This window comes from Hyla sarda, chromosome 4 (genome assembly GCF_029499605.1).
Source record: "Hyla sarda isolate aHylSar1 chromosome 4, aHylSar1.hap1, whole genome shotgun sequence".
Taxonomy (NCBI): domain Eukaryota; kingdom Metazoa; phylum Chordata; class Amphibia; order Anura; family Hylidae; genus Hyla; species Hyla sarda.
The window spans coordinates 4,424,973-4,446,155 of record NC_079192.1 but is presented as its reverse complement, the minus strand read 5'-3'; the positions used below and the strand labels follow the sequence as shown (position 1 = coordinate 4,446,155).

Genomic DNA, 21,183 nt, shown 5'->3' with positions numbered 1-21,183 from the left:
GTGGGTTAGTGTCAGACCAATAGCGGTGGTTTTGTTTGTTAACTTCACCATTCACATAAAAGTTTGCCTCATCACTAAACAAAATCTTCTGCGTAAACTGAGGGTCCTGTTCCAATTTTTGTTTTGCCCATTCTGCAGCACCTGAAACTACGGACACTGGAAGCCTGTGCTAGCATTTCTCCTGCTGCATATATAGTAGTATATAGCAGTGTATACGATACTGGAAGCCTGTGCTAGCATTTCTCCTGTGGTGTTGCTATCAGTGTGTGAAGAGTGGGAGAAGAGGGTTGCATTGACAATTCAACACAATGGGCAGCACATTGAACACATTTTATAAGTGGTCAGAAACTTGTAAATAACTCATGAAAGAATAAAGTTACGTTAAAAACAAGAACATCATTGTTTTTCTTGTGAAATTCCCAATAAGTTTGATGTGTCACATGATCCTCTTCCTATTGAAAAAAACAAAAGTTGGATTCAAAATGGCTGACTTCAAAATGGCCGCCATGGTCACCACCCATCTTGAAAAGTTTCCCCCCTCACATATACTAATGGGCCACAAACAGGAAGTTAATATCACCAACCATTCCCATTTTATTAAGGTGTATCCATATAAATTGCCCACACTGTATATGGACTATACTATTATCCTCTTGGTTTATGGAAAAAAGATTGTAAAGATAATCCTTCTTGTCCAAAAAAAAAAAAAAACAGAAATGCTCTAGGGTCGAATTGTCCCGGAGGGCGATTAGTAGTTAAATCCAATGGAAGCTTCTGATATTAATCCTATATAAGCCTAGAATGTCCATCATTGGAAATGTAGCAGAATGTGGAGAAGAAAATGTCTCACTCATCAGGTTTTTCTTCTAAGCTAAATTATTAGTAATAAGTTTATGGTTTGTTAATACATCTCCCGTCTTAAGAAAGTGGCAGGTGCTAATTCAGAAGGTTAGGAATTATGAATTTGATTTGGCAGAGAATACTAAGAAGGGTAGGGCTCACTTCTAGAAAACTAGGGGGGAAATGGCTATAACTTATTGTTTGGTAATACTTTTTTTTTTCCGTTCATTGCAGTCCTTCTGTGGGAAGACTCTAAAAGATTCTAAAATACTGTATGTAATGTATTTGTAATCTGTTCTATTGTTGTTATATATTTGCATTATACGTTGTATATGTTGGGAAAATACAAGGACATATACCTGTAGATAATCTACCGAAAGGAAATGAAACTGATCTTGTGGGTGCTGTCAGTCACCAATTCACAAGACCACAAACCTTACATGGTCTGGCCTTTTTTTTTTTTTTTTTTTCTCGTGGATTATCGGTTAATGATATTAGTTATAATTTATTAGATCCTCTGTCTATGAATTGTTTCCTGTACGGCTTTTTTAATGTCTTTATTCCTCAGACTGTATATAATGGGGTTGACCAAAGGGGTAAGAACAGTATATAGCAGGGAGAGGATTTTACCAGTTGAAAGGGTTTGTCCATTTGTTGGGACAATATAAACACTGAATATTGTCCAAAAGTATATAGAGACCACAGTGAGGTGGGAGCTACAGGTGGAGAAGGCTTTGTGTCTACCAGTATTGGATGGGATCCTTAGAATTTCGAACACAATATAGTTATAAGACACAACAATGATGGTGGTTGGAACGAAGATACCTGGAACGCCTATTAAATAAAGCTCCAATTGGACAATAATTGTGTCAGAACAGGAAAGTTGTACTAAAGCAAGAAGATCACAGAATAAATGGTCAATTATATTTGGTCCGCAGAAGTTTAGCTTTGCTGTTGTTATGGTTAAAATCAAAGTTAAAGAAAATCCAATGAACCAACAGATGGCGGTCAGTATAACACAATGTCCACTTGTCATGATAGAGGAGTAACGGAGAGGATTACAGATGGCCACATATCTGTCATAAGACATCACAGCAAGGAGGAGACACTCAAATATTCCTGAAGAGCTGAAAAAATAATATTGAGTCATACAACCAAGAAAAGTCATGGTCCCCCCATTATTCATTAGGATGTAAAGAAGGTTGGGGACAATATCTGTGGATAACAAGATGTCACTGATGGACAGATGTGAGATGAAGAAGTACATTGGGGTGTGGAGGTTCTTGCTGGTGGACACCAGGTTGATGATCAGGAGATTCCCACATATTATCAGACAATAAACCACAAGGAACAGACAGAACAGGAAAAGTCTTAAACCTCGACTGACCTGAAATCCTAAGAGAAGGAACTCTGTGACCTCTGTCCGGTTGTTCTCCTGTATGTAGATCTAGGCAGTAGGTATAATGTGTTATAAATCCAGAAGAAATTACTCTTATCATAAGATACAAGACAGAGTATTTCTCATCAAAAATGTAAGTTCATGCGTCCAGTTTATTTCCAGGTTCCCATCTTTTACGCTCTTTGAAAAATACATAAGGGGCTGTCCCTGTAAAGGACACCCCATACTATGAGTGGTAGATTCAATTACCCAAAATGTAAGAATCTACCTAGATAAAATACTAAGGAAATTTGTTTCCTCTCTTTAGTTCTACATTAGGGACACCAGACAGAAGATAGACAGTATCCAGCTTGATGACTCCTATGTCCTTAGCCTGCTGGTACTCTACAGCTCTATAAGGCATAGAGATGGCCTTGATGTAGTTATTTTTTTCCCTCAAGACCAGTGGCACTCAGTTCCAGACCCACAATGAATATGTTATCCAGCTTCTCAAATTTGTATGAACTCTTTACTATGTTATCTTTAACTCCAAGTACTACCACTGGATCAGGGGACAGCTAGAGGAAGCCCTGTTGCGCCCTCATATGCCAATTTGCTCAGTGGCTGGTGGGAGTACCATTGTGTTTGAAGAGGAGAAGAGCAACTGAAAATTACTGGGGGAGATTTATAGATGACATATTCATTGTGTGGTGCTGATGAGGCCACAGGGACGTACAGTCTACTGTGGGAGGAAATATATTTTCCCCATACTTTTAAAAGAAATATACCAGCAGGTCAATACCCGAGAATCCACTGTAACTATTTGTTGCTGCGGCCCTTCAATCAACAAACAAGGGACTTGAAGGAGAGATTCCTTGACCAAAATACTGACTGGGGCCTACAATAAATCTCAAAAATCTGATAGGAAGAGTCTATGAACACCAAAATCAACAAAGGGGGATGGAGAAATGTGGATTATTGGGACCTATGATAAAAAAAAAAGCAGAGCGTGTAAGAACTATTTTAAGAAGCAATTGAGTATCCTGAAAGGTGACCCCAATTTCCAAGATATTCCCCCTAAGCACCCCTTGGTAACATATAGGAATGGGAGGTCGATCAAGGATGACTTGTACATAGCCATTTTCAGCCCTCTCAGAGAAAAGGAACATGACTGGAAAGGAAAACACTAAGAACATTTAGGTGTAGAGGCTTTCTAGCCTGTCCACAGGTTGAACAAACCAGAACTTTTAGGAGTTCGGCCACAATGAAAATATTTGATACATAATTTTGCCAACTGTAGAACTAAATGAGTTATTTATTTGTGTAATTGTGTTTCTCACCTCCAATATATTGGCAAAACAAAAAAGGAGTTCAAGAAAAAGATTAGGAACCATATCGGTGACATCAGAAATCATAGGGACATAATAGACCCCTGTCCACCATCTAAAAAGCCTACAATGGGCAGGTTAGCATCAGAACTCAATCAGGACATGAGGGCAGGGGGTTTGGTCTCTGATAAATCATGGTTTCCTTTACATTAATTGTGCCAGGAAGGGCTATTGGAAGATGACAAGATGATGCTCTGTACTATGTTCTGCTGGAAAACTTTGAGTCCTGGCTTTATGTGGATGTTACAAGGACATGAAACCCCCTAAGGAAACATTGTATAGTTAAGTCTTCACCCTTAACAATAGTGGGATCCCTTTATGGCAGTGGTGTCTCTAAGAAGTATAATTCTCAAGCCACCCTGCAAATATTGTTCAGGAATGAGGAACGTGGTCAAGAGGTCAAGGTGATGACTCCAAATTTCCTAAATCTCATGTCATAGATAATCTGTAAGTGTGCTGGAAAAACAAGTCCGAACATGGAGGACATTCCTCACAACCCGCAGGACCTACAGAATCTCCTTCTGACATCATGTTGCAGATACTACAGGAACCGTCACAGGTCTCTGGAGTCCAAGTCTGAATGGCACAGATTTGTTTCACAATGTTCAGGATGGGGGATAACTATATAACTGTGGGGGATCACTGCTGGGGAACAGAGACTCCCCTGAGAATGGAGCGGCAGTCACACGTGTCCATCTACACACTATGGGAACCTCCTAAAGTAGCTGAATGTTGTCACTCAGCTATCTTTGGCAGTTCAGGCAGAGCAGGAATGGAGTGGTGATGCAAAAGTTCTCATTGGCAACTTGGTCCAGGAGAGATTCCATTCTCCATTCTGGAAATCATAAATAGTTCCTGCAGTCGGATGATAGGGCTAATTTGTATTCATTGGCAACCCCATTTAAAGTTAATTTGTGTGGATTGTATGACATCTCAAGTCACCTATAAGAAATCCTTCTCCTGTAATGTTCTATAAATGTCACTTACATCAGATATTTCTTTGTTCTTCATGTTCAGATGAATATCTCTTCTCTTTGCTCTCAGGTCCCTGGGGGGATGGAGGACAATGTTACACAGGAGCAGCGTCAGCTTCTATGACCCCCAGACCCCTGAATGTGAAGCATTATCTGCCGATATTTATCTACAAGATGAAGACAAGGGACCAGGTAGAAGAACCCCCTGGAGATATCTCTGCTATCGTCTGATGAGTCTCCAGGGTTCTGATCAATGGAGAAATATAGAAATAAATCTGTAATTCATTAACAGATAATGAGAATTGCTATTATGTATTTATAGAAATATCTGAAACATCATTATGGAGATAGGAAAGTTCCATTCTCTATCTCATAGAGGTGATTCTAATCCGAGGAACTTCCTGTATGACATATGCAGCTATCAGAGATTATGAGGGTTGTAGTCTTCAGTGGTTGCAATAATTGTCACTTACAGTTTTCATTAATTGGCAAACCGGTGGAAAAAGGAAAGAAAGAAGCATTTTATGTGCAGGGGCACAAAATATAGTGGGGGCATATACTCTCATTAGAAGTTGTTTGAAAAGTCTCCCCACTATTGTCCCCTGGGCGGGGAATTATACTTACCTAGTTCTGGTCTTTCCATCTGTAATCAAAACAAACACAAAGCATAGCGATGACGCAGGCCCGGGCTGTCAATCATGCCAAGGGGGCGTGATTACAGCCAAGAAGACCCGGAATAGGTAAGTATAGCTCCCCACCCAGGGGACTACTTAGGGGGACAACTGGGAGAATTTTTTACCTTATATCCTCACCATCACTGTGGGCATAAACATCCCTGGAAGGATGAAGCGAGGATGAAGATTTTACTCTATATAACGCATTTCCATTGATTGGTTCCCTTTAAAGACAAAATAAGATTTTGATCTTAGTAATTTAATTATGTTACCTATTGTTGATTGGAGATCATGGCGGTTGTTATGAACATCAACTGTTACCTCATCATTGTTAAGTTGGTGTTTATATACATTGCCCCTTTTTGTTTACACATTTCTGCTGATTTTGAGTTGCAATCCACTGATTTTGGCAATACACATGATATGGAAGGGATTTATCATTGCCCCTTTTTGTAAAAAGGAGCAAAAAAAGGCACAAAGCCACTGAAAATTCTCTAAAACTAAACAGCCCAGACATGGTTTAGCTTTTTGGTTTATGTGTAGACAGAAATTTCAGAAAATGTGACCTGCACCAAATTTATCAAAGCTCTTTTACCTTTTAATAAATTTGGTGCTCCTACACATTATCAGCACACGCAAAAAAGGTGTAAAAAATGCTTCACTTACACTGCAATGATAAATGTGGGCCATTGTGTGTGTGTATGTATGTATGTATGTATGTATGTATGTATGTGTGTATGTTCCACAAAAACTTCCAAATGGCTAAAGATATTAACATGAAATTTGGCACACACGTTACTTATATGTCTACAACAAATATAGGATAGGTGATTTAACCCTTACTTAAAGTCCCATACAAGTCTATGGGAAATATATTTTACTGCATAACTTCCAAACGGCTGGAGATATTTCGATAATACTTGGTCACATGTTACTTATATATCCACTTAAAATATAGGATAGTTAATTTAACCCTTAACTACCCCCATTTGGGAGGGTCAGGGTTTTTGTTTAAAGTCCCATGCAAATGTATGTTCCCACATAACTTCTGTACGGCTGGACATATTTCAATACCTGGTACACATATTACAGGTCGGGATATGAGGTCGGGATGGGAGGTCGAGATAGGAGGACGGGATGGTCGGGATAGGAGGTCGAGTTAGGAGGTCGGGATATGAGGACGGGATAGGAGGTGGAGATAGGAGGACGGGGAGGTGGAGATAGGAGGACGAGATAGGACATTGAGATAGGAGGTCGGGATAGGAGGTGGAAATAGGAGGACGGGATAGAGGGTTGAGATAGGAGGACCGGATAGGTTGACTGGATAGGAGGTCGAGATAAAAGGAAGGGAAAGGAGGATGGGATATGAGGACGGTATAGGATATTGAGATAGGAGGTCGGAATAGGAGGATGGGATAGGAGGACAGGATAGGAGGTCGAGCTAGGAGGACGGGATAGGAGGTCGAGATAGGAGGACGGGATAGGAGGACGGGATAGGAGGTCGAGATAAGAGGACGGGATAGGAGGTCGGGATAGGAGGTCGGGATAGGTGGTCGAGATAGGAGGTCGAGATAGGAGGACGGGTTAGGAGGACGGGTTAGGAGGACAGGATAGGAGGTCGAGATAGGAGGTCGGGTTAGGAGGTTGAGATAGGAGGTCGGGTTAGGAGGTCAAGATAGGAGGACGGGATATGGGGTTGGGATATGACAACAATATATGGGGATGGGATTTGAAGGTAGGAGGCCGGGATAGGATGACGGGATAGGAGGACGGGATAGGAGGTCGGCATAGGAGGTCAGCATAGGAGGTCGGGTTAGGAGGACGGGATAGGAGGACGAGATAGGAGGTCGAGATAGGAGGTCGAGATAGGAGGTCAGGATAGGAGGACGGGATAGGCGGTTGGGGTACGAGGACGGGATATGGGGTTGGGATATGACAACAATATATGGGGAATAGATATGAAGTCAAAAGCTTCCTCCTTTGTTGATTTTCCTCCCCAACAAGGATGAGGAAGAGAAAACTGGGCAACGCCGGGTACTCGGCTAGTATATATATATATATATATATATATATATATATGCAATGGATAAAGGCAGCACACCACGATGATGTAATCCAAAAACTGTGAATTTATTCCATGATGTAGAAAACAACGTTTCGGCGATCTCTCACCGCCATTTTCAAGTCAAGGCGGTGAGAGATCGCCGAAACGTTGTTTTCTACATCATGGAATAAATTCACAGTTTTGGGATTACATCATCGTGGTGTGCTGCCTTTATCCATTGCATATTTAGTAAGAACCGGAGCACCGAGGTTCAATAGGCTTGCACCCATTCCACTATTCTGGATGTGCTGCTTTTTATGGACTTTCTATATATATATATATGTGTGTGTACACAAGCAAAAAGAAAAATAGCCAGCACAACAACCTAATACACGGGTGCACAATGCTGTGGCAGATATAGAGTATTCAAAAAAAGAGGATTGCAGCAGCACACATTGGTCAAAAAATTGAGGCTCTTAGCGCACTTTTTGATCAAAACGTGTCCCCCATCCACCACGGGTTGCAATCCTCTTTTTTTGTATACTCTGTATCTGCCACAGCAGTGTGCACCCGTGTATTAGGTTGTTGTGCTGGCTATTTTTCTTTTTGCTTGTATTTACAACTCAGGGGGAATGGCACCCTCTTTAGCTGTGCACCCCTCCCCCTTTCTCACAGGTGGTGTTTTAAATTGTATATGGATCCAGCATGTCACCTAGTCAGAGGCTATATGCCCAGCAGAGGTGAGTTGGTATCTGAGAGTTAGGCTCAGAATTTGTGCTAGGGTCCCATCCTAAATGTGGCCACCTCCCCGTGGTGGATGGGGGACACGTTTTGATCAAAAAGTGCGCTAAGAGCCTAAATTTTTTGACCAATGTGTGCTGCTGCAATCTTCTTTTTTTGTATAATATATATATATATATATATATATCAACTGGCTTCAGAAAGTTAACTAGATTTGTAAATTACTTCTATTAAAAAATCTTAATTCTTTCAGTACTTATGAGCTGATGAAGTTGAGTTGTTCTTTTCTGTCTAAGTGCTCCCTGATGACATGTGTCTCAGGAACCGCTCAGTTTAGAAGCAAATCCCCATAGCAAACCTCTTCTACTCTGTGCAGTTCCAGAGACAAGCAGAGATGTCAGCAGAGAGCACTGTTGCCAGACAGAAAACAACAATTCAACTTCAGCAGCTGATAATTATTGAAAGGATTAAGATTTTTTAATTGAAGTAATTTACAAATCTGTTTAACTTTCTGTAACCAGTTGATATATATATATATATATATATATATATATATATATATATATATATATAAATATATATATATATATATATATATATATATAAAAAAGTTTTTTCCTGGTATACCCCTTTAATACCTCATTATGTGCATTGAAGCATTGTATAGGTGCTATGAATTACCAAAGTCCCTTATAACTTAGCCTAATTTCTAAAAATACTTATGGAAACATTATGTTCCTATCAAGCATAGCACTGTTCCATTGGTTACTTAACTGGGTTACGCCTGTTCTCCTCTTGTATTCTGTTTTTGCTACTGCTATAATTTCTGCAGGACACCATGAGATCTTCTTCTCTCCACCTGGAGCTGGTAGAACTAACCAAGCTCTCTATGGAGGAGGCTGGGGGACCTCAACAAACAAACATAGAATGTGTCTGTCACGATCCCGGCTGGTAGGAGGTGGATCCTCTGTGCCAGAGAGGGATTGGCGTGGACCGTGCTAGTGGACCGGTTCTAAGTCACTACTGGTGTTCACCAGAGCCCGCCGCAAAGCGGGATGGTCTTGCTGCGGCGGTAGTGACCAGGTGGTATCCACTAGCAACGGCTCAACCTCTCTGACTGCTGAAGATAGGCGCGGTACAAGGGAGTAGACAAAGCAAGGTCGGACGTAGCAGAAGGTCGGGGCAGGCAGCAAGAATCGTAGTCAATAAGGCAAGCAGGAGGTCAAGTACACGGTATGGATAAACACAGTAACGCTTTCACTAGGCTCTAAGGCAACAAGATCCGGCAGGGAAGTGCAGGGACAGAGAACAGATATAGTCTGGGAGCAGGTGGAAGCCAATTAAGCTAATTGGGCCAGGCACCAATCATTGGTGCACTGGCCCTTTAAGTCTCAGGGAGCTGGCGCGCGCGCGCCCTAGAGAGCGGAGCCGCGCGCGCCAGCACATGACAGCAGGGGACCGGGACGGGTAAGTGACCTGGGATGCGATTCGCGAGCGGGCGCGTCCCGCTGTGCGAATCGCATCCCCGACGGCCATGACAGTGCAGCGCTCCCGGTCAGCGGGACCGACCGGGGCGCTGCGGAGAGAGAGACGCCGTAAGCGCTCCGGGGAGGAGCGGGGACCCGGAGCGCTAGGCGTAACAGTACCCCCCCACCTTAGGTCTCCCCTTCTCTTTGTCCGGGAACTGCCTCCCCTGGGATGAGGAGACCGGGAAAGAATGGAGGGTTTCCTCAACGGCAGGCAGTACAGCAGGAGTGGGAATGGGGAGGGAGGGCAGAGGGCGAGGCCTGGCACGGGGCAGTGTGACACCAGGACGGGGGCCATGGGGAGGCACCGAGGCTTGCCTGACTGGACTGGGAGGGGGGGAGAGGCACTTCTTATGGCAGGACGGCAGACCGGTTACAGGGGGAACCACAGGGTCACGGCAGGGAGTACTGGGAACCGGTTTAAGGCAGTCCTTGAAACAAGAGGAACCCCAGCTCTTGATCTCCCCTGTGGACCAATCCAGGGTTGGGGAATGGTGTTGAAGCCAGGGTAGTCCAAGGAGAATTTCGGAAGTGCAATTGGAGAGGACCAAAAACTCAATTTTTTCGTGATGAGGTCCGATGCACATTAGGAGGGGCTCCGTGCGGTAACGCACGGTGCAATCCAACCTGACTCCGTTGACAGCGGAAATGTAGAGTGGCTTGACGAGACGGGTCACCGGGATGCGGAATTTATTCACCAAGGACTCACGAATAAAATTCCCAGAGGCACCAGAGTCCAGGCAGGCCACGGCTGAGAGGGAGGAGTTGGCTGAAGGGGAAATCCGCACGGGCACCGTGAGACGTGGAGAAGCCGACTTAGAATCAAGAGACGCCACACCCACGAGAGCTGGGTGCGAGCGTGCGTTTCCCAGACGTGGAGGACGGATAGGGCAATCCACCAGAAAATGTTCGGTACTGGCACAGTACAGACAAAGATTCTCTTCCCTACGGCGATTCCTCTCCTCCTGGGTCAGGCGAGACCGATCCACTTGCATGGCCTCCTCGGCGGGAGGCCTAGGCGTAGATTGCAACGGAGACTGTGGGAGAGGTGCCCAGAGATCTAAGTCTTTTTCCTGGCGGAGCTCTTGATGTCTCTCAGAAAACGCATGTCAATGCGAGTGGCTAGATGAATGAGTTCATGCAGGTTAGCAGGAATTTCTCGTGCGGCCAGAACATCTTTAATGTTGCTGGATAGGCCTTTTTTAAAGGTCGCGCAGAGGGCCTCATTATTCCAGGATAGTTCAGAAGCAAGAGTACGGAATTGTATGGCGTACTCGCCAACGGAAGAATTACCCTGGACCAGGTTCAGCAGGGCAGTCTCAGCAGAAGAGGCTCGGGCAGGTTCCTCAAAGACACTTCGAATTTCCGAGAAGAAGGAGTGTACAGAGGCAGTGACGGGGTCATTGCGGTCCCAGAGCGGTGTGGCCCATGACAGGGCTTTTCCAGACAGAAGGCTGACTACGAAAGCCACCTTAGACCTTTCAGTAGGAAACTGGTCCGACATCATCTCCAAGTGCAGGGAACATTGCGAAAGAAAGCCACGGCAAAACTTAGAGTCCCCATCAAATTTGTCCGGCAGGGACAAGCGGAGGCTAGGAGTGGCCACTCGCTGCGGAAGGGGTGCAGGAGCTGGCGGAGGAGATGGTTGCTGCTGTAGCAGAGGCAGAAGTTGCGACTGAAGTTGTTGCACCATGGTGGACACTTCCGACAGCTGGTGGGTTAGATGGGCGATCTGTCGGGATTGCTGGGCGACCACCGTGGTGAGATCAGAGATAGCTGGCAGGGGAACCTCAGCGGGATCCATGGCCGGATCTACTGTCACGATCCCGGCTGGTAGAAGGTGGATCCTCTGTGCCAGAGAGGGATTGGCGTGGACCGTGCTAGTGGACCGGTTCTAAGTCACTACTGGTGTTCACCAGAGCCCGCCGCAAAGCGGGATGGTCTTGCTGCGGCGGTAGTGACCAGGTGGTATCCACTAGCAACGGCTCAACCTCTCTGACTGCTGAAGATAGGCGCGGTACAAGGGAGTAGACAAAGCAAGGTCGGACGTAGCAGAAGGTCGGGGCAGGCAGCAAGAATCGTAGTCAATAAGGCAAGCAGGAGGTCAAGTACACGGTATGGATAAACACAGTAACGCTTTCACTAGGCTCTAAGGCAACAAGATCCGGCAGGGAAGTGCAGGGACAGAGAACAGATATAGTCTGGGAGCAGGTGGAAGCCAATTAAGCTAATTGGGCCAGGCACCAATCATTGGTGCACTGGCCCTTTAAGTCTCAGGGAGCTGGCGCGCGCGCCCTAGAGAGCGGAGCCGCGCGCGCCAGCACATGACAGCATGGGACCGGGACGGGTAAGTGACCTGGGATGCGATTCGCGAGCGGGCGCATCCCGCTGTGCGAATCGCATCCCCGACGGCCATGACAGTGCAGCGCTCCCGGTCAGCGGGACCGACCGGGGCGCTGCGGAGAGAGAGATGCCGTAAGCGCTCCGGGGAGGAGCGGGGACCCGGAGCGCTAGGCGTAACAGTGTCGACAGATAGGAACCATTTGGTCCATCTAGTCTGCCCAATAATCTAAATCCTATCAATAGTCCCTGGCCCTATCTTACATTTGGATAGTTGCATTCTTACTGCTATTTTATTTCCTTTTGCGGATTCATCAAAAATAATACATCTGTAGCCAGAAAAAGTAGAAGTGGTGCGTATCCCCCCCATAGTAATATGGTTTAAAGGAAACACACACCAAGAGACAAAAGAAAAGAGAGTCGGTGTTATGCAACATTTTATTCATCCTCATCAAGCTGCAAGAAATATGGCCTCAAAATGAGAAAGTCTGATGGTTCAGGTTCACCTAAAGCCGGGCCAATTCCTCAAAGATTGAGAAGTTTATTAAGCCCTCTCCAGTCGGAGTTAAGATCAAAACTTTAAAACATCTCTCCCCTGGGAAAACACCCTCTGACCCTCTGACTCTAATCCTATCATAGCCGCTGGTTCCCTTGGTAAAATAGGAGGAGAGGAGGAGGAACCGGGGCCCACAAATAAACAAGTTGTGTATACCATGCATACTATTTTACAGGAAGTTCAAGCATGCCTATAGCTATTAGTATTCTTCCCCTTCAGACTGGGAGTCTGGCCACTGACCTCTCCTTTCTTACAGATGATCTGAATAAAATATGACTTAAAGTTGTCACTTTGGGATAAGTAGTTCCTACAAATGTTACTGACCTGAAACAGTCTACCATGGAACAACTAAAAGAACAAAAGTGCATCAAGCTCAAACTAACTGATTTAGAGGATAGATCAAGGAGAAATAATGTGAAAAAAATGCTAGGATGTTGGGGAGCAGGCCCAACAAAAGGCCTTTTTCATGGTCAAAAAACTTTTATAGACGGTGGCCCAAGAGACTACCGGCTAATGTAGTACAAGCTCGAAGGGAAAAGAAGGACGTTCTATTTTTGCAAAGGGATTCTGGCAAAAATTTTAGGCAGCCAGATGAAATTAAAGCAAAGATCCAAAATTTCCATCAGATTTTGACACTGACAATTTTCTATGTAACTGTGATCTGCTCAAATTGGGTGAGATTGAAATTGGACAAAGAAATGTGGATTGTAGAGATAAAATAAGCTCTTTTCTCATTCTCGGCTTCCTCAACCCCGTTGATAACAAGTGATTATAATCTTTGATGAATTCTGTAATTCTATGGCCTTACCACAATCTATGATGAAAGAAAATATCATTTTGATCACCTGCAAAAAAAAAAAAAAAATTAAAAATTTAGTCCTTCTGTCCCGTATCTCTACTCAGCTAGGATGTTAAAATCCTTGCCAAGGTTTTGGCAATTAGACATGCCAAAGTAATGCTGCTTTCCCACTATGAAAAGTACCCGTTATATAACACCCGTTATAAAATAGCGCGTGATCGTGGGGTTAAACCGCCATTAGAAAATCCCTAACATACATTAGAAAATCCCATTATAGTCTATGGGATTTTTCTAATAGTCGTTTTAACCCGTTATTGCCCATTATTCATAACGGGCCTTATTTTGTGACGGGCGATTGAAGGGAATAAATAGTGCATGCACGATTTCTCCTGTTACTATCTCCCATCATAAAATAACGCAATATCATTATTGATTAATAATAATCAGACAGGGTTTATTCCAAATAGGTGGATACAAGAAAATCTGGGAAAGTTCCATTACAGGTCCAAAGTCGGGGGCTCGTCTCCTCTGCTGCATGGTCTTCCTGGACACTGCAGCACTAAGCACAGAAAATGTTGGAGAGAGGTGATGTATGGCTTTTATTTTAGTTTATTCCTTTTTTTTTTTTTGTTTACAAGAAAAATACCAAGTACTAATTTAGAACCAAAATAAGGAAAAAAAAAACTTCTACTCAGTAAAGCGTTAATATAAAGGCCTTGGAGAGTTTTTTGATGGCATGTTTTTTATTTATTTTTTGCTTACTTACTTTTTTGGCTTAGTAGAAGTTCCAGCCACTAAGCATGGGCTTAGGGTTAGCCCAATACCCCCACCCCCACTAATTACTCCAGTACCCTCAGTGATCACAGGTACTGGGAAGAGCGAGGTACCAGCAGGCTCAAACCATCAAAAAGAATGATGCTCCAAGACTAGGCAGTAGCAGTGCGGTATTATTAGACTGAAAATAAATTGCCTCTGCATACCTGGCTGGCTATGGGTGGAGGGGGGGAGGGGCAAGTTAATCTAATTTTTAAATATATGGAAAAATGGCTTTCACTACTATGCCAACAATAAATACAAAAAAGACACATACCAGGTTTAAAAAAACTTTTGTGAAATAACTCATCACCCATTCACCCTTTTAATAATTTTTTTAAATTAATGGCATCAAAAATACAAATCCCTATAACGACTATGTTTAAGGCCCCTTTCACACTACACATTCTTCCATTTTTATAGATCCGTTATATGTTCCGTTATGAAAACCCTGAAATTGTCCGTTAAACGGCCGTTGCAAAATCCCATTATAGTCTATGGGATTTTTGCATTATCCATTTTAACCTGTCATAGCCCGTTATTAATAACGGACATTATGTTGTCATGGGAGAAGGTAATGGAAGAAATAGTGCATGATAGGTACTGGAACGATTAAAGGGGTACTCTGGTGAAAACCTTTTTTCTTTTAAATCAGCTGGTGGCAGAAAGTTAAACATATTTGTAAATTACTTCTATTAAAAAAAATCTTAATCTTTCCTGTACTTATTAGCTGTTGAATACTACAGAGGAAATTCTTTTCTTTTTGGAATGCTCTCTGATGACATCACAACCACAGTTCTCTCTGCTGATGTTATTATAATAATAATAATAACAACGCTCTATTTATTGTTGTCCTTAGTGGGATTTGAACCCAAGTCCCCAGCTCTGCAAGGCAGCAGTGCTAACCACTGAGCCACCACGCTGCCCTTAGCATACATCTGCTATGCACAGTTTCTAAAATGGACAGAGATGTCAGCAGAGAGCACTGTGCTCGTGATGTCATCAGTGTTCCAAAAATAAAGGAATTTCCTCTGTAGCATTCAGCAGCTAATAAGTACTGGAAGGATTAAGATTTTTTAATAGATGTAATTTACAAATATGTTTAACTTTCTGCCACCAGTTGATTTAAAAGAAAAAAGGTTTACACCGGAGTACCCCTTTAAGATTTTTTAATAGAAGTCATTTACAAATCTTTATAACTTTCTGGCAGCAGTTGATTTAAAAATAATTGTTTTACAGTGGAGTACCCCTTTAAGTCAGGGAACTGGCTGAGCCACTCAAGGACATTCACAGTGTTGTCCCTAAGCGGCTTCTGTGTTGTTTTGGCCGTGTGCCTATATGCATTGTCAGCTGTGAGATTTTTATACACAGGACGGTGTCTTTCCAAATCCTGTCTAATCAACTGAATTTACCGCAGGTGACTCCAATAAAGCTGCAGAGAGATAAAGAAAATTCAAGCTAATGTTGAGTGGGTAATGGGGTAATAATGGAGGGTTAGCACAAGCTAATTTATGCTAAGCCCAAACTATGCTATCATATAGCTTTAGCTACTAATCCAAAAGTGAATACAAAAAAAAAAAATAAAAAGATTAAATTAGCGAGCTTAAAAGACTACTGCCATAGTAACTGATTGGCTACCCAGGATCACGTTTCCGGGGTCCAAATAAGGCAACTGACAGGAGCAGCACCTGTCATTTAACCTTTTAAATGCTGTGATCGCTATTGATTGTGCCATTTAAGAGGTTAAATGATAATAGCTGGTTGATAGTAGCCAATACCCACCATTAACCCATTTACGCAGCATCAAGTACATGTACCTGATGGAAATAAACTGTCACAGCGCCACCGGCCGCTGTGATAGTTTAAAGAAACTTGCTGTGCTACACAGCAGGACCTCCCTGACACCGGCCAGGGACTAATTGCAGAGGTCCCCAGCCGGCGATCGCTGCTATTGTTCCGTCAGTTCAGACGAACCGAAAGCAGGGATCTGGATCGGAGTGCAGCTCTGATCCTGAGTTAACCCTGTAGACTCTGCGGTCACTGTGACCGCGGCATCTATTAGGTTTACAGAGGGAGGGAACTCCCTCTGTCACCATCGGCGCTCTGCAAAGTGAAAGCAGAGCGCCGATGGTTACCATGGCAACCGGAGGACTGACAGTGGCCTCTATTGTCATGGCAACATGAGTGATCAGTGAACACTGATCTTTCCTATGTCTATTACAGACATAGGCATAATTAAATGGAGTACAGATGTGTACTCCATTGAATTGTGTGTACAACAGTTAAAAAAAAAAAGTAAAATGTGAAAAAAAGTGAAAAAGAAATAAAAAAGTGAAAAAATAATAAAAATGGGAAAAAAAATTAAAAAAATTTGAAGAAAATAGTGAAATTAATTATATATATATATATATATATATATATATATATATATATATATATATATAATAAACCCCCAACACACCCCCAAAAATAGTACCCCCAAAAACGTCAACATGTCCCGCAAAAAAAGAATCCTCACACAATTGCGTCTGGCTCACAGAATACGGCGAATTGCAAACGTGATTTTATTTTTTACAAAAATAGTTTTTATGCTATAAACTAAAATAGAAAAAAAGTATAGAAATTTGGTATCGCCGTAACCGTATCAACCTGCAGAGTAAGTTAACATGTCATTTAAACAACTGTAGAATAGATTTTTTTATGTATATCACCTCATAAAAAATAAAATGAAAAACAATCAGTGTCACATGTACCCCAGAATGGTACCAATGAAAGCGTCTACTTGTCTCCCAAAAATATTTTTGCACCCCAAGGCCTCTGCGACTTTATATGATGCTAACAAAATATCCTAAACTAAAAGGATGCCCCAAAATCCACACAGCACGCCTTCATGTCTGAGGCCTGTGTGAGAGACACGTAGCGCACAAAGGCCACATATGGGACATTTCTAAAAATGCCAGAATTCAGGGAATAAATCTTAAATTGTATTTCTTTGTCAAAACCTTCTGTGCTACAGAAAAAAAATTGATAAAAATGAAAAACCTGCAAAAAAATTTAATTTTAAAATTCAGCCTTCACTTTGCATTCATTTCTGTGAAGCGCCGAAAGGGTAAATAAACTTCTTTAATGTCATTCTGACTACTTTAAGGTGTACAGTTTATAAAATGGGGTGATATATGGGGGCATCTAACATACAGGCCCCTCAATTCCACATCAGAACTGAACTGATCCCTGAAAAATCTGATTTTTGAAATGTTCTTGAAAATCTGGAAAATTGCTGCTAAACTTATAAACCTTATAACATTCTAAAAAAGTAAAAGAATGTTTATCAAATGATGGGAACATAAAGTAGACATATTGTAGATGTGAATTCATCATTAATTTGGTGCGATATGACTATTTATCGTATGAGCAGAAAATGTAAAGTCTAGAAAAATGCAAATTTTTCATTTTATTCGCCAAATTTTGAATAATTTTTTACAAAAAGTGCTGAATATATCAGTCAAAATTTACCACTACTGTAAGGTACAATAGGTCACGAAAAAACTCTCTCAGAATCGCTTTAATAAGTAAAAGCGTTCCAAAGTTATTACCTACGAATGTCCGATTTTGAAAATATGCCTTGGTCATTAAGGTCAAAACAGGCTGTTGGGTAAAGGGGTTAAAGGGGTACTCCGGTGAAAAACTTTTTTTTTATATCAACTGGTGTCAGAAAGTTAAACAGATTTGTAAATTAAGTGTGAATTCGGGTAGAAAACAGACATGGTGCACATCTACAATCTTGTATAATGATCTGATTGCTTCTCAGCATAATATCAAAAACCAACAGGTTGTTAGTATACTTGATCAAAAAGTACAAGCCCACTCGCCACGTCAAGGCCACCTATTTAGAGTGGGTCCCTAACATCCCTAGCATAAAATGGCGTAGCACTGGGCAACGACCACCACCGCCGCGACACCATTGCCCACGGGGGGAACGACCTGTTAGTTTTTGATATTATGCTGAGAAGCAATTAGATCATTATACAAGATTGTAGATGTGCACCATGTCTGTTTTTTCTACCTGAATTCACATTGTGTTTTCTATCCCCTCTTTTTTTTTGTTTGAACATGTGTCTGCACTCTTCCCCACCCCCTCAGCCCAACCCTTTATAAGTAGTAGTTAGCTGCACAAGGGCCATTTCTTTCCTAGCAGCCTCCCTGTCTGATTGGGAGAGCATGGTAAGTGTGCTGTAAAACCTTGTTCACACTGGTGTGGTGCTGTGCGGCGTCCGTTGCTGCCGTGACGCCGTGTCTGTGGGGAGGTGCGGCCCATGGACTGGTTTGAGTGGCATTGGGGCCGCTCTGCCAGTGGGTCGTTCATCCCCCCCCCCCCCCCCCCCCGTGGGCGCTGGTGCCGCGGCGGCACTCTAAATAGGTGGCCTTGACGTGGCGAGTGGGCTTGTACTTTTTGATAAAAAATGTGACTGCTGGGACTCCGGCAATCTCCCACCCCAGCTCTCTGCATTAATGGAGGTGTGTCGACCATGGCACAAAGCTGCGCCCGACACGCTGCCTTCATGCATCTGTGGACGGCTGGAGATATAGAGTTCGGGTATCTCCAGTACTCTCATAGAGATACATGTAAGGAACATGTCGGCCTCACCTTCATGCCATGATCGATACACCACATTCATGCACAGAACTGGGGCGTCGGGTGGAAAATCGCGGGAGTCCCAGCCTTCAGATCCCCTGTGATTTAAAACTTATAAGTTTTATGATACTAGACTACTCCTTTCAAGGGGTTATCCAGCCCTGGCCTTCTTAGCCGTATAGAACCATTTTATGCATTAGGAGTGCCAGAGATAACCGAGAACAACAGGGCGCTCCCGAGTACAGCAGGACACCACATGGAGCGGTAGATAACACATGCCATCGAGTGCTCCATACAGCTGAGAGAGCTGTGCCCCATTTTGAAGATTGCGGGGGTCCCAGTGGTTAGACTATCCCCCTCCATGATCAAATGTGTGGCGAAATTCAAACATCAAACTGCCTTCTAAGGTGTGAAATCAAGAATAATACCAGAATTAGACCATATACAACAACTATACTTTTCATTCTCTTCATTACCACTGGATAATTGTCGTCTGTATTTAAAGGGGTACTCCACTGCTCAGCATTTGGAACAAACTGTTCCGAATGCTGGTGCCTGCGCCAGGAGCTCGTGACGTCGTAGCCCCACCCCCTAATCATGTCCCATCCCCTCAATGCAACTCTATGGGAGGGGGCGTGACGGTTTTGACTCCGGTTTAAAAACCGTACTGCAACCACATACGTTTTTTTTTTAACATGGACGTCAATTGGAAACGCACATGTATACGGTTCCATACGGGAAAAACGTATACCTTTTTACTTTGCACATGCGCATTTGAATCCTAAAGTCCCCACCCAAGACCCCTCCCATTAAAAATGGACAAAATTTTCAAAAACTTATGTTTTTTTTAAAATAAAAACTGACAGAACTGTATGCACTTTTAAAGACAGTATACTGTTTAAAAACGCATACGGTTTACTTTTTTCCATACTGTTCCATCTGTTTTTTTGCCATACTGTTTTCTTTAGAAAAACGGATTGAAAACAGTATGGCAAAAACGTAGTGTGAACCCAGCCTTAGTCCAGAATTAAACCAGAAGAGAACAAAAGGGGAAAAATAAAACTTCAATCTCATCTTAGTAAATAGACATTTATTTTTAAAAATAAACATGCTCACATTTATTTTCTATATTATTGCTCTATGTCTTTATAACTATCCCCCCCACCCCCCAGTGGATTCCATCCACATCAGTCCATCTCTCCTTCCCTCACCCATGTATTGCTCACCATCATGAATTACCCTAAATCACCTCGTTCCATGGTTCAGCACAGAAGTCACTCCTTCAAGTCAATTAAAGGGGTACCGTGGAAAACATTATTTCTTTAAATCAACTGGTGCCAGAACGTTAAACAGATTTGTACATTAATTCTATCAAAACATGTTAATCCTTCAATTACTTTTTAGGGGCTATATACTACAGAGGAAATGCTTTTCTTTTTGGATTTCTCTTCTGTCACGACAGTGCTCTCTGCTGACCTCTGCTGTCCATTTTAGGAATTGTCCAGAGCAGGAAAAAATCCCCATAGCAAACATATGCTGCTCTGGACAGTTCCTCAGCAGAGGTCAGCAGAGAGCACTGTGGTCGTGACAGTAGAGAAATCTAAAAAGAAAAGCATTTCCTCTGTAGTATACAGCCCCTAAAAAGTACTGGAAGGATTAAGATTTTTTAATAGAAGTAATTTACAAATCTGTTTAACTTTCTGGCACCAGTTGTTTTAAAAAAAGAATGTTTTCCACGGGAGTACCCCTTTAACCATCTTTTCTCCCTCTTTATTCTTCTACTTTTAGCTGCTGGGGACATCACTCCTAACCCCGACACCTTCCACTAATATTTCTTCAGTTCTACCTGTCTCTTACAGAGCCCCTGTTAACTCTATAATATTTGCTGCCTCCCTTCTCATGTCCCTCATGTTTCCCTTAACTGCGCTCTCCTAAACTCTCGATCTGTGTGCAAAAAACTCACCCAGATTCATGACTTATTTATTGCTAATTCTCTTAACCGGCAGCTCTCACAGAAGCATGGCATCAACCTTCCGGCACTGCTTTCCCCACTTATCTAACGTAACTTATGATGACCTTCACTTATCCCATTCCACCAGATCTAACATCAGGTATAGTGGAGAAATCTGTATGCTCTCCCCACAATGCACTTTCCAGGTTATTCCTCCATTACCCTCACTCATATTACCCTCATTTGAGGTGCACACCATCAGCCTCTTCCGCCCATTTTCTCTTAAAGTTGCAGGCATCTACCGACTTACTGCCTCACCTGACCTCCTGGCTTTCCCTCATTTCCTATCCTCAGAAACACCTACACTTATCATGGATGATTTTAATATCCCTATTGACCTCAATTTCCTCATCTGCCTCTGGGCTTCTCTCTTTAAAGGGGTACTCCTCTGGCACATTTAGTTCTGAATGATGTGTGCATGCGCTGCCAGGTCGGCCACGCCCCTCTTGATGTTACATCACGCCCC

The 21,183-nt window shown here is 42.8% G+C and overlaps 1 protein-coding gene across 1 annotated transcript; it reads right to left on the bottom strand.

Annotated features, from left to right (window-relative positions):
• Window positions 1-1,348: 1,348 nt before the first annotated feature.
• Window positions 1,349-20,955, bottom strand: LOC130366718 (olfactory receptor 1500-like). Its single transcript, XM_056569040.1, has 7 exons — window positions 20,880-20,955; window positions 15,486-15,505; window positions 12,702-12,809; window positions 5,205-5,223; window positions 4,714-4,855; window positions 4,594-4,654; window positions 1,349-2,287 (listed from the first exon to the last, which is right to left on the bottom strand). The coding sequence occupies exons 1-7, from the start codon at window positions 20,953-20,955 to the stop codon at window positions 1,349-1,351; spliced, it is 1,365 nt and encodes a 454-aa protein (XP_056425015.1).
• Window positions 20,956-21,183: the final 228 nt, after the last annotated feature.

Coding starts and splice junctions, on each gene's coding strand:
- LOC130366718 (XM_056569040.1), bottom strand. CDS start 20,955: ATGCCTGCAACTTTAAGAGAAAATGGGCGGAAGAGGCTGATGGTGTGC. Junction 15,506..20,879: donor TGAGGGTAATATGAGTGAGG/GTAATGGAGGAA, acceptor ATCTCTCTGCAG/CTTTATTGGAGTCACCTGCG. Junction 4,655..4,713: donor ATAATGCTTCACATTCAGGG/GTCTGGGGGTCA, acceptor CCATCCCCCCAG/GGACCTGAGAGCAAAGAGAA.